Here is a 25,575-nt window from a genome sequence, read left to right as displayed (position 1 = left end):
GGGGAGAACAATACTAAAGAAAAAAAGAATAGAAGGTGACCCTAGACTTGCTAAAATGTCTCCTTTATGGTGTTGTCAAAGTAATGGTAAAAAGCATCTGGACTTAATTACAAAAAAAAAAAAAACAAAAAAACCCCCACAAAAACCCCAGAGCCTGGTCTCACATTATCTCTAACCTCCTGTGATACTTAAAAGCCACTCTCTTCTTATGCATGTAATGCCGCTCATTTCCACAGATCTCCTCTCAGCTCCAATTAATACAAATGCCTTTATAACCAAGACACATACCAAGATGCAAGAAAGGTTTATTATTCCTGGAAGGAGGGATGCAATATTTCTTCCACTTCTAAGTTTTGACTTAAGAGAAAACATATCATTACACTGCCAGTGTTTTGAAATACCATGAAACTATGGTTTAAAATATATGTATTTATTGAATACAAGACTCTCCTTAGTTAAAAGAAAAAGGAGGAGAGAGAAAATGAGAGAATATTACTAGTAAGATAAGTTTCCCTTAAAAAAAAAAAAAATCAAGATGTATTTTTATATAGTCCATAATTCAGCATAATGTTACTAAAATACATCCTTGGGACATATGGTTTATAAAGCCCATACATGCTCAGTTGAAATCAAGTTTTGTCTAACTGTGCATACATGTATATTCCTACAAATATTCACAAACAGTTGAAGTTCTCTGATAAACATTCATCAGTTGTATAAGTCTACTTTTAGGTGCAAAAAGAGTGTGGGACCTGTGAGTTCTGGAAGTTCTGAAAGACCAATGCAGAACTTTGGGATTTCAGGTACTGAAATCAGCCTTTCATGATCTAAACTGCTCTTGGGAGTGCATTGCTATCTTACTACAGTACACCATTACTGCTAACACAAGCCAGAATAGTTAAAGCATTAACTTAAACACAGAGTAAGACAAAACTATTGAACACTATAGAAGCATGGCTGTAGGAGAAGCTGACACAAACACCAAGTCAGCCCAGGGGACCAGCACAGATGCAGAGCCTTCAGGTCCTCCAGAAAGAGTGAAAAAAGAAACACAGATAAGTTGCTCCTGGCAACTATCATATTTTAGCACGGAGCAGCAAAGGAACTCATTCTGCAGAGATCTGAGAAAGTGAAGCTTTACATAGGTATGTTGAATGAAGCAATTTTGTCCTTGCTTCATCCATGTGAAAATATACCTCCTGAAAAACCCTACAGTTAACTTTGCTAGTGATTCCTGAGTGAATTTAAATATGTGCAAATCCACTGTTCAAAAAAAGTAAAAAACGTTTTTTCCTTTACTAAAGATAATTCACATTTCATTTAATCTGTTTAACTTTATTCTCTCACTTTTATTGCATCTTACTATAGTGCCAGCATGTAACTGACCATGTCATTATATACCTGTATTTCAACTTTAGAATATTTGATATGTGATTTTTAATGACTTGCAATGCTCAGATATGAGAGTCTGAAGCAGCTCAATATGCAAATATGAAGCATCGGTTAAAAAGGAAGCCCAACAGAGTATCTAAAATAAGGGGATATGCCTAAGAACATCTTGACTAATGCAACTGAAAAACACACTATGAAACACTGAAATGCTGGAAGTATAAAAGGAGCAGCTAACAGTTCTCACAAAACAAAGTAAGAAAAATAGCTTCCACTGACTTCTGAGTAGACAAATTGCTATCAAAAAGTATGCCCTGCTAATTCAGTCAGCATTTCCCCAATAATACAGCTAGCAGATTTACTTCACTGCAAGATCCATATGGGTAATGCACAATAGTGCAGACAAACTATGTTTTGAAAACAGATACTTCTGCATAAGATTGTAGTAAGGAGAGCTGCACAGTCAAAATACAATCCAGAAGAAAGATTAACTCAGTGCCATAAAAACATCTGTATGAGTTTATCACTACTACTCTTGCTTCCTTTTTAGAAATACAAGACCAGAAGCTCCTCAAAGCTTCCTGTGGGCCATGCTTTGGCCTATCTGATCATGCTCAGGGTGCTTTCATGCCACGGAAGAGACTTTACCTGGATACTCTATGTTTTCCCTTAGGCTTTCTAGGTAAAGAATCTAGCTTTACTTCAGTCAAAAGCAACAGCAGAACTCCCATGGATATGTAATACAAAGGAAGGATTAAAAAAAAAAACATATTAACCTACCAACATTATTAAATGCACACAACTGCCAAAATCAGGTTAATCACAGATTAATTTCAGAGCTTTGTCACCATTTCTACCTACCTAAATCTTCATCCAGCTTGGTCTTTGGTGGCTCCCATGGTGGCCTAGCTGCTTTGGCCTTTGCCTGTCGCTTTCCTAACTCCTCGTCAAACTTTTCATACAGATCTCGGAGCTTGCTTGTTCCTACCACAGTAGAGTCTCCCTGTTAATTAAAAAACCAGAACAGCAACAATAAAAAAAGACAGTGTTGAAGTAGTGCACCAACACAACATGTACCAGTGTTTCACAATGAAAAGCAAGAGAGGGAAAAGACAGATCTGTGTAGTTCAATGAAACATGGAAATACTTGTTAAGGCTTTAGCATACAATTACATTGCTTCACCAGGTGAATTAGCAGAGAGATGACTTCATCTGCTGGTGCCTTATCATCAAATCTTTGGCCTAACAAAGCAGAACTATGGCTAAGTGTATTTAGTACAACTCAGCATTGATTTTTAACAGGTTTAGAAGAAACAGGAGACCTGTTAAAGTATTCTGCAATTAAAAAGAATTTTATCACAGACAGGAAACACAAAATCCAGCACATTTTGTGGCCTGCTTTAAATCACCATAAATTCACTCTCCATGTCATTCTCAAAAAAACCCACAACCAACCACGAACAGAAGAAAAACACAAAAAACCTCCCCCCCACCATCACTACTCCACCAGCAAGAGTTATTGTCAAGTACAAAGAATCCTGACTTCCTGCTTCTGTACAAAATTTCTCCAAGGTTGTGGGAATATATGGTGCTTGAGGCATCTTTGCTCAAATAGATGTATAATGGAAAAAAACCCCACCCTTCCCTCCTGGAGACAAAAAGTATCCCTCTTCCATGTACCACTAATCTGAATGCAAACAGATAGAAGAAACTGATTAAAATAGAGTATCAACAAATAAAGCCCTTAACAGGGTTAAAAGACTGAGATGGTTGGGAGGAGAGAAGGATTAAATGACAGAAAACATGATCAAGATGAAGGGTTCATATTAATCAAGTAATAAAATAATCAATAACAGACTGCATACAGTAATTTTAGAGTTCTCTCACAAACATACCACTTGATCCATAGGATCATTGGAATAATAGCTTTCAGAATGGGTACAGCGAACCCAGACTGGTTTAAGTAATTCCTCATCTTCCTCTTCATTTTTTTCAGATGCATTCTCCTCTGATTCTTTGTCTTTTATAGCAGTATAATTTTTCTCTTTGCTGGAACTCTGGTTCTCAGACCACCTGTCTCTGTCCTCCTCCCACCGGGGTCTCTTTCTCTCTCTGCTTGGAGACCGGCTTGGTGGAAGAAAGCAAACAAAAGAAATTCTCTTTATTATCTTAACAGTGATAGTTTTATAATGAAAAACAAATAGTTTGTTTCAGATCAGCATATCATTCTATCATAAATTACAGCAAAACCCAATTGCCTCTTCCTGCTTTTAACTCGCACCATAAAGAGTACTTTGTAGTTCTGACCTACTATAAAAAATTACTTAAAACTGAAAGTGCTTGTATTTTAAACCTTATTCTAGAATTAAAATGAAAAAATATATGCTATCTTAGATTAAAATTCCTACTTGCATTCTGGGTAACCTTCTTTTAATTTTGTTCCAAACATGGATACTCATCACTAAAAAGTGAAAGACACATCACTCACAACTAAAAGTTACAACATAAAGAGGTTTTAATACATAGTCCACAAACTATATGCATGAGAAAAGAAACAGGGTTTTATTAGAAGGATTATACAAAAGCCACACTGCTTGTGCTACTCTAACTCTGGCATTCCTTTGAACAAACCAATATGTGATATTCCTTATGTATCACAAGAGTAATACTTTCAAAAGCCAAATGAAGGAAAATGACTTTTTTTTATCTCCTCTGTCTACAAAGTCAATAATGTTGCACTGGTTTCAGCTATCCAGGATTCAGAAGGAAAGGAGCATCAATATAAAAAAGCTCATAAAAAATGATCTAAACATAAAGTGACTTTAAACAATCTTAGTACTTTACAGACTGGAAGCAGATATAAGAGGAAGTCTTTAGGACACAGCAATGAAGCCCTATCTCCAAAGATTAATCCTGTTTCTAACTCTACAAGGCCTTGAAATAACTGACATTTGCACGTATAAGCAGTGGTTATAAATTTGACACTCATCTTTTCTGCGTTTCAAACCAGGAACGTATGCATATACAAAAACTCAATGTGTGGATGCACAGTCCCAAATACATGAGAGACTGAATGTAACCTTCCTTACCTTCCTGTTCTCTTGTAATCTTTTTTGTAGGATCTGTCTGGTGATGGTGATCTTCTGCTATCACGGTGCCTATGCCTCTCTCTCTCCCGCTCCCTTGGAGAGTTCAAAATTTAAGTTAAATGAGAAATCTGGCATTGCATACATTCCAAAGCTGAAAGGAGCCCAGAAGCAGGCTGATACCATGATACGCAAAATGACACACACATGCTGACTGCTAAAAATCCAGACATTCTTAACACTGACCTTCAAGAAATTTGTAAAAGACTGTCACGCATCTCGTCTATCTTTGTCATAAAGCCACCTATCTCAATATGATAGCTAATTCATACCATAGAGAGGTAACTTCCATAAATTCACCACAGGACTAGTTGCCACTCTTTCTCTTCTCTATTTATGAATGGCAAAGGGTAAGATTATTGTATGTTTAACCATTCACAATGCCTCAGGGAAGGGAAAGAAAACCTATTTCATGCACAATAGTTTTCTCAGCACAGCAGCCATTCAAGTGTTGCAGGCAAGCCCTCTGGCAGTCACCTCAAGCACACACAAAAACCTGACAGACACAGAAAATCTACATCATGCTGAGACTGTAAATCTCATCTACAAGACTCAGCTTGCACATATACATAAAGAACCTGACCACTGAAACACATTTCTGGGGCAAAAGAGCCATAAATAAACTGAAGGCTTGGGGAACAGTAGCTGGAAAGCTGCCCAGCAGAAAAGGATCTGTGGGTTGTGGTTAACAGCCAGCTGAACATGAGCCAGCAGTGTGCCAGGTGGCCAAGAAGGCCAATAGCATACTGGCTTGTATCAGAAATAAGAGCAGGCAGTAGGACTAGAGAAGTGATTGTTCCCCGGTATTCAGCACTGGTGAGGCTGCACATCAATTACTGTGTTCAGTTTTGGGCTCCTTGCTACAAAAAAAAGACACTGAGGTGCTGGAGTGAGTCCAAAGAGCAACAAATATGGTGAAGGGTCTAGAGCTCAAGTCTTATGAGGAGTGGCTGAGGAACTTGGGGTTGTTTAGTATGGAGAAAAGGAGGTGCAGGGGAGACCTCTTTGCTCTTTACAACTACCTGAAAGGAGGCTTCTACCGAGATAGGCATCAGTCTCCTGTCCCAAGTAGCAAGCAACAGGACAAGAGGAAACGGCCTCAAGTTGCACCAGGGGAGGTTTAGAGCAGGTATTATGAAAAATTTCTTCACCCAGAGGGTTATTAAGCACTGGAAAAGGCTGTCCAGGGAAGCAATTGAGTCACCATCCCTGGAGGTGTTTAAAAGGTGTGCAGATCTGGTGCTTAGGGACATGCTTTAGTGGTGGACTTACTAGCGTTAGGTTAATGGTTGGACATGATGATGTTTAGGAGCCTGTCTAACCTAAATGATTCTGTGTAATCACTGTGTACATGAGGCAGCAAAGATCACACAGGCAGGTTTCATACTCTACTGACAACTTAACAGTCCACAATCATTTGTGTATCTATCAAATCTTCTAGTAAATGAGTCTGCTGGTACACACAGAATTATAAATATGTGTGTCAGGTGGTTTGGTGGGCTAACAATTTATCAAGATTATTTATGAACATATGTATGTATGTTTCCACATGCATAACAAAATAGAATGTACATTTAAAAAGCACAAAGTTTATATAAATTATTTATTGTTCTTCCCCACACTCATTCATCCTTCTCTGTCTACGCTTTGTTCAAGCATGGATTTCAGTCTTCAGAAAGAGTATATTTTATGCCATGTGATTTGCTTGAGATGGATGCTGTGAAAAAACACACCAAGCCTGGCAAACAGTTCTCATTAAAGTAAGCAGATACATTGTCAAGTAGACCTGGAAGCTGTTGGCCTCAAGCAGTAATCCACAAACATTTGAGAAACATGCTACTGAAAACACTCATTTTCAAAACTTAAAACTGACCTTTAAAATCAAAACAATAAATTGTGAAATGTGGCAAATAGGTGAGTCACCTACAAAGGGCAGAAAATTCCACAAGCCCCTTATACAGAAAAGGCCTGTGCTTTAATGCCAGTTGCATTCAGTTTTCGTAAAATCCTCTTTTGGAAATCAAAGTAAATTTACTGAATGTGAGATCTGGGGTTTTTGGAATATAACTAAGTTATATTTAATTACAGAACTAACTGTTCTGTAATTAAATTTCTGCATATCTAAATCAAAGTGGCTTCATTTCCACAGGCACTATGTGTAAACTCATGTTTCACATGTGACATGAGAAAGCTCAGCTTCTAGAATTAAAGCATATGATCCAGGTGCCCTGATATTTAGATACTTAACTTTCCAGTATTTCTTTGAATATTTTGACCTAGATCATTAGACACAAAAAGACCCACCAAGAGAGCAAATCTAAGACACCTGAAAGATTTAACTGATGATGATTTGCTCTAAAACACCACACAGCAAACTGCATCAGGTCAGCTCATAATCTGCAAACTGTGCGTGTCTATGAAGCGTGAGGACACAAACTTCATGATACATCCCAAAATAAGCAGTCCACACTTATCCAGCTGAATCATAAGATGTCAATGTAGCCTACAACTTGCCTATTAAACTGGTGTATGCTAATTTTCAACTTAGTACTCTCTTCGAGATCACAAGCTGGCTTGCTGAGGTCTTCATCCTGAACAGGATCACACATGCAGGTCTCAGCACTCACTAGAAAGTCCTGTGAAGCCTGAACACATCTGCACTGGTCTCCCACAAGGATGAGGACAGAGCAGGATGAACATGCTTTTCACTACAACACCTCACTGCAGGGATTAGATATGTGCACCTATCAGACAAGAAAGCCCCCCAGGTAATGATTCTCTACAAATGCAGCGCTTACTCAAAAAAAGACTAAAATCAAATAATACCTGGAACCCTAACTCTGGTACCTAAATCTTGAAGTGCTTGGACTTAACCCTTTGTAAAGCTCAACTTTGCACAGTTTTTGCAGAGTTGTGCCAACTCCACTTTCATGCCACATGTGCTTAAGTTTCTATGGTAAATACCCATAAGAGTAGAGCACTCCTCAGCAACCCACTCAAGTTTTCAAATTAGTTTCTTCCAGCTATCTCCACGGACAAGTGTAAGGAGTCTGCCACCTCACAAAGGTGAGGCAGAGCAGCGTACCTAAAACATGTCAAAACAGTAGCTCTTTCCATCAGATTCAACCCCCAAGCTAGAGGGAAAAACAAGGGTGAGGGAAGAACATTGATGCAAGCAAATACTATGGGACAATGACAACAACTCTTCCTCTGCAGGCAAAAGGTACTTCAAGTTACCTGTTACGCTCATAACTTCTGTGATGAGGCGATATCCTTCCTCTGTCATAATCTGTCCGGTGCCGACTGCTTTCCTGCCTCCTCCTATCTGGACTCCGGCCTCGATCCCGACGATCCCCATGGTTAGTGGACCGATGCCTGTCACCGTGGATGTGACCATGTTCACGATGTCTGTGCTCGTCGTAGTGCTTGCTCCTGTCCGGAGATCGTCGATCACTTTGTGATTTCTCTCCCTGGTACTGACCCGTGTGCCGAAAATGGCTGCTGCCGCCACTGCTGTTGGTAGTGCTGCTCTGAAAGGAGCCAGAGTTGTGCTGATAGCTATTGAAGTTTGGTGGTGGGAACGATTGCTGCGAATACCCCGTGGAGTACACAGGTTGGTAGTTGACTTGCTGGGGTATGACTGGTGGTGGGGGAGGATGTGGTACTGTTGGAGGAGGCATCATGTAAGGAAAGGTGCTTTGCCCAGCCGGAGTGCCTGGCACGGGAGCGTTGCTAGGATTTGGCACTGGTGGAGGAGCAGGAGGGAAGCACGGAGGCACTGGGAAGCTCTGCCTCATCTGGTGATTTGGAAAGGGTGGCCTCATGGGACACTGGCTGATGGGATTTTGCGTGGAAGGAGGCACTGGAGGAGGATAGGGCACAAAGTCTGGCCTGGGAGGCATGTAACCGGTGGCTGGAGGGTTTGAATAGGTTGTTGGAGGGGTCGTTTGCTGGTCATACTGGTATTGTACAGAGGGCTGTTGGGGGTGAAGCTGCCGTAGGTTCTGAGGGCGGTAGGTCTGTGTTGAAGTTCTTGCTCCTGGTCCCCCCTGACCACGGGGACATCCTCGCCCAGAATGGAAAGACATGGCTCACCTTTAATGAGGAAAATAAAAGTCCAGCATCACACAATTTTTGTAGGATGTCCTCAATGCATTTGCAGAAACTACTCACAAAGAGCTGAAGTTAGTTTCTGCAAGTTTCCTTCAGCAGAAGCAGTGAACGATGCCCACTGACTGTCACTGACTTGCACTTCGTGCTCCTTGGACCTCTAGCACACGTCATTTACGTCCCTTTTGACTCCTTTAAGCCTCTAATCCACAAAAGCACTCTACTGTGTTTAACTCAGAGCCTAAACTGGCCCATGCTCTCTGACTTAGAGCAATGTTAATTTCAACAAATATGACTGACCAAGGATACAAGCACCTCTACTAGTACTCACTAGACACTTTGATTTCAGATACTCACACCAAAGAAAACACTCATTTTAAGAAATGCAATTGTCATCTAAAGTCCATAACAAGTCCCTTCTAAAACATGATTCTACACTTCAGGCAGAATGGCTTTACTAACACTTCATTGGAACTTACCCAGTCCAACAAATCACATAAAATTTTAATGAGATAGTATCAATTTATGTTCACAATTGAGACTCCAATTTAGTAAAGGATCAAATTCAACAGATACTTCAAAGAATTTTAAGTTAGGTAGGTATATTTTTGTGGAACAAGAATCTTAATCTTACAGGTTACAGAAAAAAAATCTGTAGACTGCACTGTTACTCCAATTTCATTGAAATAAACAGTTCTCAAAAAATCCCTCAGCTGCCAGCTTGGCCCTCTTACCTTTCCATCAATAGTCACTACTTCAGGCAGCCTTAAGTCTTGCTCAAAACTATGCATGTATTTAATGCACTGTATTAATGTTTATAAATGAAAACCACTGTGTTCCATTAAAGTTAAAATTCATTCTTATTTACAGTGTTAAATTTCCAGAACTGGAAAAAAAAGTAAAAAAAAAACATTTAAAATAATTCATGGTGTCTTGGCTGGAATGGATGGAGAAAAAAAAAAATAGTTAAGCGGTCCTGGGAATTTTCCATGAGGAGGAAGGAGACAAAGAAAGAAGACATACACACATAATTGAAAAGATCACCAGATAAAGAAAACAAAGCCTCTTTTACTGAGGCTTTGAGGATGCTGATGCTGAAGTAGTAAAGTCACAGAATATTCTCCCACCTGCTACCATGCAACATGGCCAACCCGGACTGCTCAGAGCACTCCTTTCAGCTGCATTCTGGTACCAGCAGTGAAAAAGATGTAGGTTGCTGAGAGACAGAAGAACACTTCTGGTGAACTGGAAGGAGAAAGTAAAAGAAACAAAGGAACAAAAGGGGAAAGGACTGACATCAAGGAGGAAGAACCAGGAAGACCCTAAGTCTCTCCTTACACATTCAGGGCTTTGTGGAAGTCACTAGAATTGGTGGCAGCAGTATTCAATCCCTCTCCAGAGCAACCATAGGCCAAAGTGAGAGAATCCTGCATTTCTAGGAGGTAGCAACCCTGATGGTAAAGCCACTTGTTCCTTCCAGTCAGCCTGTGCCTGGTCAGTACCCTCTAAAGGCTCTCAGAAACAATGAGGGGGTGGAAGGAGTCCATTTCCATTATTTTGACTAGCAACAGTGCAAATTTTAGTCACGATTAATTCTAATCCATTAGATGCTGAATCAATTTTGCTTCAGTTCTCCAGTCATGATCTCACACAGCTCAGACTTGTAACTGAAAGCTGTTTTATACTTTGCTGACATTTTTCTAATTTTATTTAAACAGGCAGAGTTAAACTCTTATTACCTTAAACAAATTAAAGCAAAGGCCACAGTACCACAGTGCCTTGACTTAAAGCACATTTCTTTTTAAGGTATAACAGCATTCCAACTAAAGGTCTTGTTTATCACCTCTCCCAAATAGAGTTCTAAGACTTCCCCAACGCCAGCGAACTGCTCTAGTTCTACCACCTTAATGTCACTGGTTCAGAGTGCACAGAATCACAGCTGAAAAAAACTATTAAAAAAATATTTTAAACGCCCAAATTATTTTAAAGCTCCTTCTGCTGCAAACTTTGGTCATATTCAGTTTTCCTTTAGATTTAAGTAAGTTCCAAAACACTGGAAAGGCCGAATTCTCCTTTTCTCGTTACCTAGAAATTTATTGTGGTGGTGGAAGTCGTCACACACAAAAGTAACCTCGGTTCCGTAAAAAACACCGAAAAAAAGTCTTCTCTCCCCGCAAACACACAGCTGAGAGCAAGAGAACACCGAGACTCGGCCTCACCCAACCACCGCCTGCCAACGGTCCGTAAGGGCCTCCAACGGCCGGCAGGACACAGAGCGGAGACAAACCCGGCGAGGAGGCCGACCCCCGGCCGGGCAGGCTCTGCCGCGCTGCCCTCCCGCCGCCGCAGCGGCCCGCTCCCCGCGCTCTCCTCTGCTTGATGAGAAATGTAAAGCTTGGAACTTCCCTTTTTTTAGTGAAGTAGTTAAACTAGGGGAAAAGTTGCTTTTGAACTACTTTTTTCTGGTTTGCTGTATGGTTTGTGTATAGTAGTGTAAGCTGAGGCCTTAGTCCTAAGTAAGCAGATTCTTTACCCAGTGGTGGAGAAGCTCACTGGTTTCAGTGAGGATTGATGGGGGCATGAAGACCTTCTGGAGATAAAAATGAAAAATATTAATGCTATTGGTGTCTGCAAATAGAAAATTTTTGTGCAGTAAAGTTTATTAAAGATAATAAGGTTCGGAGGTTGTAAGTTAATAGTCTAACACAGGCCATTTTTGCTAACTCACTGAAGTACATGGTGCTGTGATAGCTGGTTTTCTGTGTTAACCAAGTACTAAGGGTGTCACTGTGACAGGAGTATGGAGTTAATGACTGTTAATGATTCCTTTTTGCTTTGTTCTCTAAACTTCTGTCTTCAATTAACAAAATCTGTTCATAGGGAATGTATATGCTGTGTTTTCAATATATTTGTGAATATGCATTGAGCTATTTTGCATAAAACATATATGGCCTTTCATCTCAAAGTGCAAGAACTTCACAGAAACTTTATGTGGTCCTTTGCTGACACTGACCTTCCTCTAGGGCAAGGTATTACTAGATGCATCATACTTTGATTAATAATAACAGCTGATGTAAAGGAAATTTTTGTACTTAATCCAGAGCAGGAGAATTTTCAAGGTTAGAGATCCTAGTCACTCATGTTGTTCTCCATCCTCTCCTCTCACAGTTGTAGTAACAGTCACCTGAGATGAAACTAACTGATTCTGGTAGGCCAGATTGCTTTCTTTTTCCAAGCAAGTACAAGTCATGGATCAGGGAACATTTGTTATTTTTAACCTTGTTTTATCTACTATTACAGTAGTATACATATAACTGCATATGTAGTGGGTAAACTGAGGAATTGATTACTAGGCAGGTGGAATATAGTCCAGATTTCGTCTGTCATGTTTTATGGTTATGTCTGTGCAATACGCACACTTTGTCATCTTAATCAGTTTTATGCCAAAAAAATTAGCTGAGTTTCTGTTGGAATGTAGAGATCATATATAATTTTTGTTGTCCAGTCCTTTTACAATCTTCACATTCCCTGTATAATAGGACTGTGATTCACAGTCCTTACTGGATTTGTTCTGACAGCTAAGGCAGTTACTGTCCTGTAATTGTGGGAGGGACTCCATGTACTGCAGTTCAGTGTAAGAGGTATCATGAATCAGCCATCAGTTTTCTCATTTTACCACCCTACATTGTTGTGCTTCAGTGGTTTGCCTTATCTCTTTTCCACCTTTGAGTGAAGACCTTCGGCAGGGGATAAGGTTGGGCAGTTGAGAAAGGTAGATTGCAACCACTAAATCATGTAGGGATTAAGAATTAAGCCCTTTCTTCAAGGGGGATAGATTAAAAGATCAACTACATTAAATGATGGTGGGGTCAGTTTTCATTCTACATTAGTTAACTTACAAAACACAAGTAATTAGATGTTTTAATCTCCACAGCACCCATGCATGCATGGTGAGGAAGCTTTACAGCATGAAGGCGGCAATGCGGAGGCAGTGTTCTGCAGAAGAGGAAGGGCATTCTTGGGGTTCAGTAGTAAATGAAAAAAAACTAGAAACTGAGTTGAATGACTAGTGAGAAGAGCTTCTGCAAACAAGACTTCCTATAAAGAAGGAAGGAGGGAGTAGAGCTGTGATTCTTCAGCAGCTTCTCATGTGTGGAACTTTTGGGCTCATCATTATTTCAGTTCATGAGCTATCTTGACACCAGGGTTGTTACTCTGGTGTTTGTAGTGTTTTCCATCTCCTTCCTCTAACTGGGACTAATGTTTTTGATATTACAGCCATTGAATTTTTCAGCTCACTGGTTACAGTGGAAATATTTTTATTTGTATTGGTTTAGGTGCTGCCTTTCATCTATCGTGCCATTGGTTCAAAGCATCTTCCTGCCAGTAACATCAGTTTTGTTCACCTTGATTCCCATCCAGACCTCCTCATTCCTGTGAATATGCCTGCTGACACTGTATTTGACAAAGAAGCTCTTTTTAGGTAAGTCCTGGGTACTGCATCAGAATACTTAAAGTCTGCTTCCTGCTGCCTTTGATTTACAGTGAATATTGGTATGACTGCGTAGGACGTATGAACAAGAGAGGCATAAGTCAGCCGCAGGTTGCATCTTCTGTCTTTGCACTTTTTCTGAAGACTTTATTTTTTTGGACGAAAAAAGTTATGTTGGTGTTTTTTGAACGTGGTCAGATATTTAAGTTGCATATCAAGACATTTAAGACTTACAAATTTACTTTGTTTAGTTGTTTAGTATATCATGTTACTAGTCCAATTAGTAGTTCCTCTGAGTAACAAGACTGAGTGGATCCTTTATGTCTGAAGAGCTGTGGTTTTACAACAGCCTCTCTCTCTTCATATTGGAAAATTGACTTTGAGATTGAAATAATATCTCCTGTGTTGACATGAATATGTGAGGTTGAACAAACTTTTCCTATTAAGATCACTAAGATCAATATTTTCCCCAACTTCTCGGGTCGGTAACAAGCCACAGAGTGATCCTTGCCTATTGTCTCTCTTTTCCTGTTTTAAAATAAGTATCGATTGCTTCAGTGTTACGGTGATTTACAGCAATGACAAGATGATGTATGTAATTGCATCATGCTACCAGTAGTCAATATTTTGTTTTCTTTGTTGGATGAATAAGAAGTTTTGTGGGCTATATCATACACCTAAAAAAATTAGGTGTGGATAATCAGTAAAGTTGCTATTCTGTAGGTGCTGATGGACTCACTTTAATTACTGAGATTATATTTAAAATCTGCTTAGAGCAGTTTACAGTAAAGTACTCCCTTGAGGTCAGTTTGAAGTTATTTGAACAGTGTTTATGATGCTCCTTGTACTTTACTCTGTGTGATGTATCAAGAGAAAAAGGACAACAAATCCGTGTAGTTTATAATCAAAGTGCTATATGAAGAGTGCAGCAGATTGCACTCTATAATCCTAACTTTTAAAATTCTACTGTTGACATTTTTGTTCTGTCTTATGAGTAAAGATTACCTTCTTTTTCTTTCTTTTTTTTTGACATGAACCTTACACAGAGTGTTAAGATGACTTGCGTGGGGGCTTTCAAGATGTGGAAGATGTGTGTTATGTTCCTGACTGTGTTTTACTTACAGGGAAAGTAACAGTATTATCTCCAGTCTTTCTCCATTCATTACAGTGAATTAAGTATTGAGAACTGGATTATGCCTGCTGTTTATGCTGGCCATATTTCTCAAGTAGTATGGCTTCACCCTCCTTGGGCTCAGCAGATCTCAGAAGGAAAACACCATTTTTTAATTGGGAAAGACATATCAACAACTACAATCAGGTAAATTGTCTGCGGTCATATGTTAATAATATAAATGCTGTCTCTGTAGCTCTTCTTGGGTGGGTTTTTTTGTATTCTTGGATAAAGTGAAAATTTAATTTGTATTTGTGAGTCCCTTAGGACCTAGTATGACTATCTGTGTGCATGGGCACCATTAAAATTGTGCCTTAGATTTTTTTTTTTAATAGGAAATTCTAACTATTCACATTTCATTTCAACTACCCAAGTTTTCAATTCGTCTTCTTCATTAAAGGCAAAATCTCAGAAAACAATAATTTTTAACAGAGGGCAGCAATTAGATCCTACTCAGCCCTCCCTTATCAGGACAAAACAAACGCAGTTCCTTCAGCTTCCCTGTCGTGCTCCAGTCCTCTAATCACCTTAGTAGCCCTTCTTCAGCTTGTTGTCATCTGTCTTGTCCTGGAGGCCCAAACTTCAGCAGAGCATGTAAAATGTGGTCTTACTGGTGCTGAATAAGAGGAGAAATCTCTTTTCTTCCCTTGATGATTCTGTTTTTCTCATATGTGTTGGGGGGTGGGGTGGGGTGGGGTGTTGGTTTTTTTTTAAGTTTATCTACTAGTGAAGCACTGAAACAGGTACACAAGCAGACAGAGAATTCTCCATTCTTTGATAAAGTCAAAACTCAACTGGACAAGGTCCTCAGCAGCCTCATCTAGGTTTGAAGTTAGTTCTGCTTGTATCAGATGATTGACAAGAGACTTCCAGATGTCCCATCCTATCTTAATCATTGTGTGATGCAAGTTCCAGTGACAGCCCCTCATAATTCTGCGGGATGCAGTCAATGATAATTTTGCATTCACCACATTCACTGCATTGTGATTTTGTACAACTTGACTGGACATTTACAAATCGTGCCTCTTGCCAGCATATCAGAATAAATCTTCTGAAGCAAGTTTAACAGAAAGCAGCAGAGAAACGCTTTATCACCTAAAAACACAGAAGCTCTACAGTTCTGAATCTGAGGCCTAAAGTAAACATAAATAATAAAAGAAAAGCTAATGCTTTCAGTTACATTTAACCATGAGAACTAGCACACATACAGAACTACTTCATGATGGCTGAACAACTCTCCCACAGATCCTCTGGTCACCTTAGCAACCTTGAAAACATTATTTCAAGCTGCCTTTTGAAGGTGGTCAGGTATATTTTCTGCAGGTTCTAGGCTTACAAAAATCATGAAGGAAGACAGGGAAAGAGTCCTCAGAAATAAGAACTTCCTAACTGTTGACAACAGTGGCTGGATAGGCAATAGATACTTTAGTCTCCCACTAAGGGAAGGACAGTAGCATGAGCTTGTGTTGAACCTTGGAGAATTTCTGAGAAGAGGCCCTGTCAGTGCTCCATCAAGAAGATGAAGTTGTGATCCAGCCTTAGCAGGCTTAGGATAATCCAGCCATCGGACATGGGGGAACTAAGCTTCACATTTCTGCTGCTCATTAAATTAATTGTCTTTGTGATTGATTGACATGATACCCTGTAATCAAATAACGCCTTAACACAAGTGAGCAGAAGTTCACACTTCTTAAGCTTGTTTTTTAATATGAATTTATGATGCTTAAGGTTTAATGTACTGAAATATGGCTTGAAAATAATATTCTTTACATTTTCACTGTAAGCACAGTTTTTCATGTTGTTTTATGTTTGTTTGGTTATAATTAAATGTGTTCCATTGATGTGTCACTATTCATACTCAAGCTACCTCCTCTATCCCACTTAGAACAGGGAATCTGTATTGGTGGTAAAGAAAAGTTAAATGCTACCTATTAATAATATTTTACTTTTACTAAATTAATATCTGTGGGTTTTATGGTAATTGTCAAAACACAATTAACACAATTTCCCTTAAAAAATATGCAGTCCAAGAAAAAATATCTATAGCTTTGCAGTCTTACATACCATAATATCAACAGTATCTTGTTAAATTCTGAATGTTTTCTTTAAAATGCAGTTCAATGGCAAATTAATCTTAGTAGCACATAATGTAGAATCTTTTTCTTACCCATTAAAAACCTTGTAGGGATATCATAAAAAATATAGAGTGAATTTTAATATATTGATTCAGCAATAAAGAAGTATTGCAAACTTCAATTTAAAAACCTACAGATTAAAATAAATAATTTTGTGTACACAGTTTTATTGCTTTTGTTACCCATCAATAATCTATTCATTCTTCTCAGAATCCCTTAAGTGTACGTGTTTTTTTCTAAGCTTTTTGCAAAGAAGTGTATTAACTGTGAGTTATTGTCAATTGTAGGGTTACAGGTACAGATCATTACTTTTTAAGTGATGGTCTTTATGTCCCTGCTGATCAGCTAGAAAACCAGAAGCCTTTAAATTTACATGTCATTCTCATCAATCCTACTGAAGCATCAAACAGCCAGGAAGAAAATGGCGATGTAGCATCTGCTAAGAGACTGAAGCTAAATACAGATGACACAGCAAGCACTGCTTCTGCCTCTTCATCAGTGGCTACTGGTGACCTTGATCACAGCACCCCAAGTCTAAAGAAAAAGGAAATGCAGAATGCAAATGCCCAGAACAAGGCAGAAACACTGTCAGAATGCTCAGCTTCAAGCTCTCTCAGAAACAGCAAATGCCCAATAAAGGAAATAGTTGAAGATGTCTGCCAAGTACTGCAGAAAGGGGATGCATATGTTTTAGACATTGACTTAGATTTTTTTTCAGTTAAAAATCCGTTCAAAGAAATGTACACACAGGTAAGCATGACAATGGAAAGGCTTCTTACATTCACAAAAGAGTATCAGTCCTAGAATTTATGCCTATGAAGAAATTTTCACCTAAGATAGATCAGCAGATCATGGTGAGTGAATCATGACAATTATTTGAAGGAGAGACATTCTAAGGAATTGTACACTCCAGAGAAGTACAACAAACTAACAGAGGTAGAGCCTTATATTTTAAATAGGCATTGAGTGTGCATTCATGTTCAGATGTATGGCTCACTTCTGCTTGTTGCTTGGGACATAAAAGCTATGCTAGGGTTTCCAAAGGTAATGTTCTAAATACCCACAGCAAGATTCATCAGGGAAGGATGACAGATTGTATCATTCTTTACCCCCAAAGAGTGGTAACTTTTTCTGATGAGAGGCTGTTACTTTCATTTCCTCTGTCTGTATAATGGTAAGCAACCAACTGTGGTCTCTGATGCCATGTCTCTCAGCTTAAGACTCTGCCTTGTATTCCATTTATAACTTGCCTGCACAGCAAAGGTAGCCTACCTGTATCGAGTCATAAATATGCAGATCCTCAAAGGTGCAAAGCAGTTAGTAGCTTTTCTTGACGTGAACAGGATTTTTAGGAACTAACTAACCTGCTCTGAAAATTGAGTGTGGCATTTAGGTTTACAATTTTTTCTGCAGTATCCAGATCATTTGTAGCATTTAAATCTTTCTATAACCCTTATCTAACATCAGCCTGTGCTGAAGAACATCTGACATCTTTGAGTTTCAGCTAGGCTACTGCTTTACTGTGCAGAAGTGAAGATGCTTTGCAGTTCTGTAAAAATTGATTAGTCTGCCCTCTACTCCTGAAAAATTCAAGTGTTCACCTTTTGAATGCTGTTAAATAAATAATGAGATCTGTTTATCCTTGATAAACCTGAATATTATCAGGGAGTAGGGCTGACAAGCCTCTGTAATAGTTTCCTTGTGAACTTGGCCAACCAGCCTGAAGCCTTTACCTGTCTTGATTTTGTTTACAGTCATACTCTTCTGTTGGTTTTGTCTGCTTAAATTCGCTATCTCAGTTTTACTCAGCATCTCATTGGGACCATAGTTCAGCAAAATGTATGTTTAATTTCAGAGAGTCTTTAACTAACAGACTGTAAATATTTAGCTTTTGAAGCTGTGTTCTTGAAGTTAGGCTTAAAGTTAAGCAATTGCAAAATGTTTGGCTGAGGCCATGAAGTATTGCTTTCTCAAGCCTCACAGCCTCCCCACCTGTATTTATAGAGTTGTCTGCAGTACTAGAGTAGAGGAATTACCTTAGCGATCAGATTCTCTTTTTGTAGAAGGGGGGCTTAAGGATTTTCTTTCTCATGTGAAGACCCTAATTTTTTACCTCTTCTTTCTTTTTCAAAGACAGAATATGAGCTTTTACAAGAGTTGTACAGTTTCAAGAAGCCTCATAGAAATGCAACAGAGGTATGGTGTTTCCTTGTGGGATGTATGAAGCAATGATTCTTTTGATTTACCCAATAAAAATGAGTTACAACAAGGTGTATGAAAGGTGCTTAATGAAGTGGTCTCCAATTAAGTGATGCAGCATGCTAATCAGCAGCATCTTAGGAGTTCTTTCCTATTAAACGTTTTGGTTAAATGTGTGAACTGCATAAATATTTAGCATGAGTGTGAAAGTTAATTTCAGTAAACAAGTGGTAATTGACAAGGAAGAAATGAAAACAGAGTCATCTGCAGCCTTTTTGTAACTTATCAGGGCTATGGTTTGGGTGGGGTTTTTTTGGTTTGGGGTTGGTTTTTTTTTTTCTTCCCCCCAGGATCTTCCCTCCCTTGCCATAGTTGCTCTTCCTTGATAGTCTGAGCTGTGCTGAGTGCCTAACTAGTATTGTACCTATTTATTTAGATGTGGAAAGGACCATATTATACTGCGGTAATGTACTTTTCATTGTATGCATTGCACGCTTCTGAATCATGGAAATGTAAGCCTGCTGTAGTTGCCAAAACAGTCATTCAGCCACGAGCCCAAACCATGGAGACATGGTCACTACACCATGTAATTTCTAAACAAGATCTCGTCTTTGTTTTAGTAATCTCATCTGAGCACTATCACTGAGAGTGTAATATATTCAACACATATAATGATCACAGATTATTGAGTTCTATTTAATATGTGTGTATAAAGAAATGGAAATATGTGGAAGATTGCCAAATTCATTTTCATATTTGTTAGTCAATCAGCGATAAAACCAGTTACCTATTTAAAAGGTAGTTAAATGTGAAAGGGGTAAACACATGTGGTTTAAATTCCCAATATAATTTCAGGACATAAGTTATTTACAAAAGACAAGAAATTTATAGGAGGAAACTGAAATTGTTAGTAGACAGTGAGTAATAGATAGGCATAGAACTGAACAAGGCAAGAACAGATTCATGGATGGTTTTACAGTAAGACAGTCAATTTAAAGGGTTTGAAGGTAGAAAACTAGTGAACTTTGTGTTTTTCAGAGTTTCAGAAAACATTCTACATGTCTAGCTAGTCTCTTAAGATTCCAGAGTATGGTTACATTTCTATCACACTACAAGATGATGTTGTGTTGTTTTGGCAATTTTTGTTTGGTTTTGTCTTTTAAGGAGTATAGAGGGGGATCAGATGTGTCTTAAAGTTTAGTTACTGGTGATGCTTAGAAAACTGTTTTATTCATACCCCAGCATAGGATCATAAAGCTGTACTTCTACTCTCTCAGCTCCTCTTAAAAATTCGCCCAAAGTTGACATCACTGGCCAAAAGAAGCAGCATGTGTTAAGATAGAGCCAGCACAATCCTAAGAGGGAATTGTTACATTCTTAACTGTTATCCTTCTATTCCAAAGTGCTTTTTAATTTTCTTCACGCACCACTGCACTGAGCATTTTTAATACCAAATACGCCAAGCATTGCTTTTTCACTTGTTATGTAGGATCTCTTTCTGCAAATGTTTGCATGAACAATTGTATTCACATATGTAGCCTCCCTCCAAGAAGATTGCCTTTTTGTGTTCTGAACTTTTTAAGAAAGGGCATCAACCTTTGCAGGATCAGAGTAATAATTGACATTTTAAATTAATTCCATGTCTTTTTAGGCATGCGGAGTTGATAGAACCTCAAAACATCATTTTTTCTTCTGTTTTTCTGAAAATGCATTTTATTTAATATTTTTTTTTTAAATGAAAGATTAAATTTTCCTTTCATTACAGAAAGTTAAAGCTTGTACTCATCTGAGCATTTCAGTGCTGTAGAAACAAATCCAACAATTAGTCATATACCGTTTCTTACCTCTATATTCTACTGAAATGTAGACGTTGCTTTTTTTCATCTGTTGTAGGAAAGAGCAGAGAGGTGATTTATTCTGAAGGTATAACAGCTTCTGCAGACATTCATTCTGATCCTCTTGAAAAGATGTTTTGTAGTAATGAATCAGTTGTTTCTGATTCCCCACTTCCATTAGATCAGTCATTTCAGAATTGAAATCATAGGGTAAGCCATGACATTCTTACCTCTTTTTTTCATAATATACTTTTATATGTGCTTATTTAAAGGAGGGCTTGCTGGATTGTGTTGAAAACCGTGTTCATCAGCTAGAAGATCTGGAAGCAGCATTTGCAGATTTGTGTGACAATGATGATGAAGAGACACTACAGAAGTGGGCTTTATATCCTGGGTAGGAGATTTCTAAATTACTTAAAATGCAAAGAGTAGTTCAGGAACTGATTAGCCCAGCACTTTACTAACAGAAAAGGAGAGAGTCTGGACAGGATCTATGCAAGGTTACCATTTTTTATTTTGTTTTAGAGGAGAAAGACAAAAGGAAAGGCAGTCTGCTGTCTTGAGTGCCATGGTAGTCCTTCCAAGATCAGCCTTGTACAGCTTCATGCAAATTCTGTTCTCTGTGGAGGGAGGCATGTTTGGTGACTAAAAATTTAGTGATCTGTGTGCAGCAGATCTCTCAAAAAAGCAACAGGATATGGAGGTTATGCAGAAGGACTTCTTTGGTGATCCTGAATGTTCTGCTTCCTGTGGAAAAATGGAAGTGCATGAAAGGCTGTACCTGTGTCCATAAAACATCTCAATAGTATCCACTATGCTTTTAAACTAAATTTTTTAGTTGAAAAGAAACAGCAAGCTTTCCCTTGATAGGAAAATCACTCATTTTCCCCATCAAATGCAGAAATTACTGCCACACCTGTTTAACAGTGACCAACAGGGATTTCCTGTCATGTTCATACAGCTTTAAGCTACAACAGCTTCTCTCCAGGTCTGCCCTAAAAGAAGTGCAAAGAGGTGTTGCCAGAGACAGGTATATGGGCTTTCTAAGAAAGACATGGTGAAACAGTATAAAAGTATTGATAATTTCCATTTTTCTCAGGTGCAAGATGACACAGAGGGGCAAATTTAATTTCCAAGTCCCAGGCCTTCTTTTCTCTTCTTTTTTTTTTTTTTTTTTTTACCACTTAAGGTAAATATGTATGTTTCCAACTGTTTATGTAATATGTTTTGGTTTTGTTTTAACTCCAGAATGAAGCCACTTGTGCAACTAGTTCACAGTTTGAAAACCAGGATGGAAAGCCCAGACTATGAAATGGTAGGTGACTAGGTAAAACAGCAGAAAGTAGACAGATTTCAAAACCAGCTCCAACAGGGAGGGAAAAGATCATGGTTTGTTTCATTTCAGACTTGCTTCTCAGTTCAGGAGTTTGTGAGATTCTTTTTTTTTTTTTTTTTTTTAATGTGTTGTGTTACTTAGTCCAGCTTTTCTTTTTAAAGCTTCTAAAATTCTACTCTGCTTCTCTGTATTTAGGCAACAGTAATGTGATCCTTAAGGGCTGTGATGTCTCAGGCTTCTTCCTGTGAAGGAAGGTTTCAAATCAATAGGGTCTATTGATATACTTTATAGAACTTAAGATACCTATTTGTAAAAGATCAGACCTATCATCTTCAAGGGCTGCAGCACACTCTGAATTCACAGGAGAGGTACAGCATGCTGGAGATAATGAAATAATCCATACAACCTCCAGAATTTTATTATTTTTGTTTAAAGAACAAGTTAGAGAAAAAAGCCCAGCTCTTACTGCCTGAAGAGGTGTAAGTTACCTACTGGGCTAGGGATGGTATCTTAAAGATTTTTTACACAGATAGTCTGTATCAGTAATTCATCAGCTGAAATTAAATCTCTTTTTAATTTACATTTAGGTCCATCAGGCTGGTCTGACCTGTGATTATATGGAGCTTCCTCACCATGTTAGCACTGAAGAGGAGATTGAAGGCCTCATACAATCCATTAAAGTTCTACTAAAAGATATGCCTAAACCCACACTTGTGACAGTTGCTCGGTAAGACTATGTAGATACTTTCACTTTAAAATGCTCAGACTGTGCTTATAAAGCTGAATAATTTTGTCAATATAGCACTGGTTGGCACATCTTAAATGCTGTCTACATTGACGTTTGAAAAAGTTGATCATAAGGCAGTGACAGTATCTACACAGCTAAGGGAAGGTTCTGTGCTGATGGCTGGTTTTACTAGGTTCTAGAGTAGCTAGCATAGCTAGCACAGATTTCAAAAGCAGTGAAAGCATAATGGCTTAATGAACTTCAGCACAGGCTATGTCAAGCCTGTGATGAGGCCTTGTGTGTGTTGAGATTGATGGCTGTCACTGCGGTTCATACATCTCCACTACTTTTATGAATTGTGCTAATTAGAGCAAAGTCAGTTTGGACAAGCCTGCATGGGCTGAAATCTCACCTTCCTTACTCTCTTGCTCTAGGTTTTATTGTACTACAGATAGGATTTCTGTTTTCAGTGAAACTTCTGATAGAAGGGATTTTCATCTAATAGGCTGAAAGGGATTTATATTCTAGAAAGCTCTAGTAAAGCTTTGTATGGGGTAAAAGTTATGCTTCAAGGACTGTAAGGGTGTTATTTGGGAGAACAGGATGGAGATTGAGGCCAGGGATCTGTCCTGGGAAAACTTAATTTGAAAACCACAGTGTATCTGTTGACAAATCATTGTAATTTAATCACTTCAGAAATAGTAAATGTGCTCTTAAAGGGCGATCAACAAGCTGACATGAAATTGGTTTTGTCAGCAAGAAACAGTATGGCTAATATCTACAGTAAAAGAAAACTGTACTTCCTATGTCAGCTGCACGGTCATCATCCACTGTTGCAGAGAATATACAGAATCATTTATGTAGATCTTGATATATAAAATCCAAGAAGTGTCAGCTCTGCTTTTTTACTACTATTTGTTTGCAGTTCATTAATAGAAACTGTAAATAATGTTATATCCCAGGGATTGTGGATATTTGTTTTTCAAGTTTTCCTACCTGTTTTACTAGTAGCATTTGAATTTTTTAATCTTAACTTTCCCCAGTCCTTTATTAGATCATTTGCTTGAACTTTGCCTGCCTACATGTTCTGTGTCAGAGTCAGGAAGAGAGTAGAATTGGAAGGATGAACGGGTCATATTCTTAATCTGCTCCAGACTTCCTGTTCAATTTCAGGCAAACTGTTCCTGTTGAAAGCTGTAAGGAGATGCTATGCTTTGAAGGGATACTGGGAGGCAGAACTCACCACTGTTTGAAAGTAGCTTCAGCCTAGATACAGAGCACTCCAAGAATACAAAATGTGGTGATGGTGGTGATACTTGTATTCTCTCATGCTTTTTTTCAATTCCTTGTTACAGATCAAGTTTGGATGACTATTGCCCTTCAGAGCAGGTTGACATCATTCAAGAGAAGGTTCTCAATTTGCTAGGCTCGGTGTATGGCACTCTGGATGTGCACTTAGATTACTCAAGCACCTCATCTTCTTTGTGACCTTTCTTCATGTATTGCCCTCAAATGCAGTGAATTAATTTAAATTGCATATTATTTATGGTTGCAAGGGGAAAAATACTGTTGTTTCAGCAGGTGGCACTAGAACCCAAGCTGAACAAGAGCTAGTTTTGAGTTGCATTGCTTTCTCCAAGACAGCTGCATCTGAACTGTCACCTGTTTGGCTTTGTTCAGATTAGTTCTATGCTTGTTATTTTTACTGTCTTGCTTCTTAAAATTAGTGCAAGAGAAACAAGTTTTTGTCCATAAAAATGTATTTTTTTTCACCTGATTTCTGTGTCTGTAAAATATATATATATATATACACCTTCTTAAAATAAACTGATGTCTTGTATCTAATTACACTTTTTTTGATAGAGTTTGGTCATGATCCTCAGTTACAGTGTACCTTTAAAAACTTATCTGAGTAATTCTACTAGGACATTAAGTTTACACAGCAATCTTTCTTAACATCTGTGCTTGAGGTAACCAGGCAACCCCCTATCATTTCGCTAGAGCAGCTTATGGCTCTGCCCAATCCACAGAATATAATTTATATTTATACTCTCTTGCATTAATACCGTCTTATTTTGCCTTAGGGTTTTTCATTGGTGACTCAGATAATATCCCTACTGTATAGACATTGGCTTGGTATTTTCATTTTTGAGTATGAAAAGTATGCATGCATGTGGATGGAGCTAATGTATGGAGCTAAATCACTGTTTTCTTCAGAAACAAATATTGAACTTCATTGAAGTCAGCAGCAAAACCGTCTGTACTAGGTTTTTGCTCATTTCAGTATTGCTATTTGGAAAATAACAGTTTTAGAACCATTTAATTTAGAAAGCAATCTGGTTCTAGAGAAAACTGCCCCTTCCAGAGGAAAAAAAACAACACACCCACAGGATTTATTTGGGAATGAAACTGAAATGGGAAAGAGAAAATACCACCTAGAATATTGTCTTTTACTATAAATAAATTATGCTTGTAATTTCTTTTGAAAATGTTCAGTTCATTTGTTAACATTAGTATTTTCTCTGCAGATTTGTGCACTTTCACTTTTTTACTGCTTCTGCTGTTGATATAAATTACTATAGGTTGTAAATAGATGAAGTATTTCTTCCAATAGAATAAATTCCATGACCATGGACCCATTTTCTTCATGCTTATGCATTCTGTCAGAAAGACAGTGCTAGCCTTGGATCCAGGATCCATAACACTTCATAAACGGCCGTAGGTTACGTAGAGAAACTAAGTGGAGTCAGATCACGTACTGCTTGTGTAGTTTTGGGGTTTTTTTTAGAAGTAAGAGACGTGATTTGCTGGGCCTTAAATAATGTTGTGGAAAACAAACAAACAAAAAAATTGCATCAAAGGCGCCAGACCCTCCTGCGAGGTGGAGACTTAGGTTGGCCCCAGAAAGTAAAGTGTGCAGGGTGTGATAGCGCGGTTCTGCCTGGCTGAGATTCTGCTTCCATGTCCCAAAACAGAGCGCCTGCAGCACATCAGCTTCTGCCGGGTGCCGGTGCCCCTGCGGGCGGCAGCGCGGG

General features: G+C 38.5%; 2 protein-coding genes across 2 annotated transcripts in view; one reads left to right on the top strand and one right to left on the bottom strand.

Annotated features, from left to right (window-relative positions):
• DROSHA (drosha ribonuclease III) overlaps window positions 1-11,003 on the bottom strand; it is a 71,923-nt gene extending 60,920 nt beyond the window's left edge. Inside the window, exons 1-5 of the mRNA XM_026842272.1 lie at window positions 9,773-11,003; window positions 7,773-8,630; window positions 4,479-4,571; window positions 3,285-3,516; window positions 2,251-2,392 (exon numbers count right to left, since the gene is read on the bottom strand). Coding sequence (XP_026698073.1) covers window positions 2,251-2,392; window positions 3,285-3,516; window positions 4,479-4,571; window positions 7,773-8,623 — 1,318 coding nt within the window. The 5' untranslated portion in view covers window positions 8,624-8,630; window positions 9,773-11,003. The remainder of the gene's footprint in view (window positions 1-2,250; window positions 2,393-3,284; window positions 3,517-4,478; window positions 4,572-7,772; window positions 8,631-9,772) is intronic.
• Window positions 11,004-12,986: 1,983 nt separating this feature from the next.
• C2H5orf22 (chromosome 2 C5orf22 homolog) lies at window positions 12,987-25,020 on the top strand. The gene is made up of 8 exons (XM_026843299.1): window positions 12,987-13,128; window positions 14,306-14,455; window positions 16,731-17,193; window positions 18,577-18,639; window positions 20,750-20,871; window positions 21,726-21,792; window positions 22,401-22,540; window positions 23,896-25,020. The coding sequence occupies exons 1-8, from the start codon at window positions 13,088-13,090 to the stop codon at window positions 24,026-24,028; spliced, it is 1,179 nt and encodes a 392-aa protein (XP_026699100.1). The 5' UTR covers window positions 12,987-13,087; the 3' UTR covers window positions 24,029-25,020.
• Window positions 25,021-25,575: the final 555 nt, after the last annotated feature.

Source organism: Athene cunicularia, assembly GCF_003259725.1.
Source record: "Athene cunicularia isolate RWA chromosome 2 unlocalized genomic scaffold, athCun1 chr2_part1, whole genome shotgun sequence".
Classification (NCBI taxonomy): Eukaryota; Metazoa; Chordata; class Aves; order Strigiformes; family Strigidae; genus Athene; species Athene cunicularia.
This window is presented reverse-complemented; position numbering and strand designations above follow the sequence as displayed.

What these genes read in the sequence shown, in the direction of transcription:
- C2H5orf22 (XM_026843299.1), top strand. Translation starts at nt 13,088, where the DNA reads ATGCCTGCTGACACTGTATTTGACAAAGAAGCTCTTTTTAG. An exon ending in TCAAAGAAATGTACACACAG is followed by an intron (nt 17,194 to 18,576) that starts GTAAGCATGACA and finishes TCTTTTTCAAAG; the next exon opens with ACAGAATATGAGCTTTTACA. An exon ending in AAGTGGGCTTTATATCCTGG is followed by an intron (nt 20,872 to 21,725) that starts GTAGGAGATTTC and finishes TTTTAACTCCAG; the next exon opens with AATGAAGCCACTTGTGCAAC.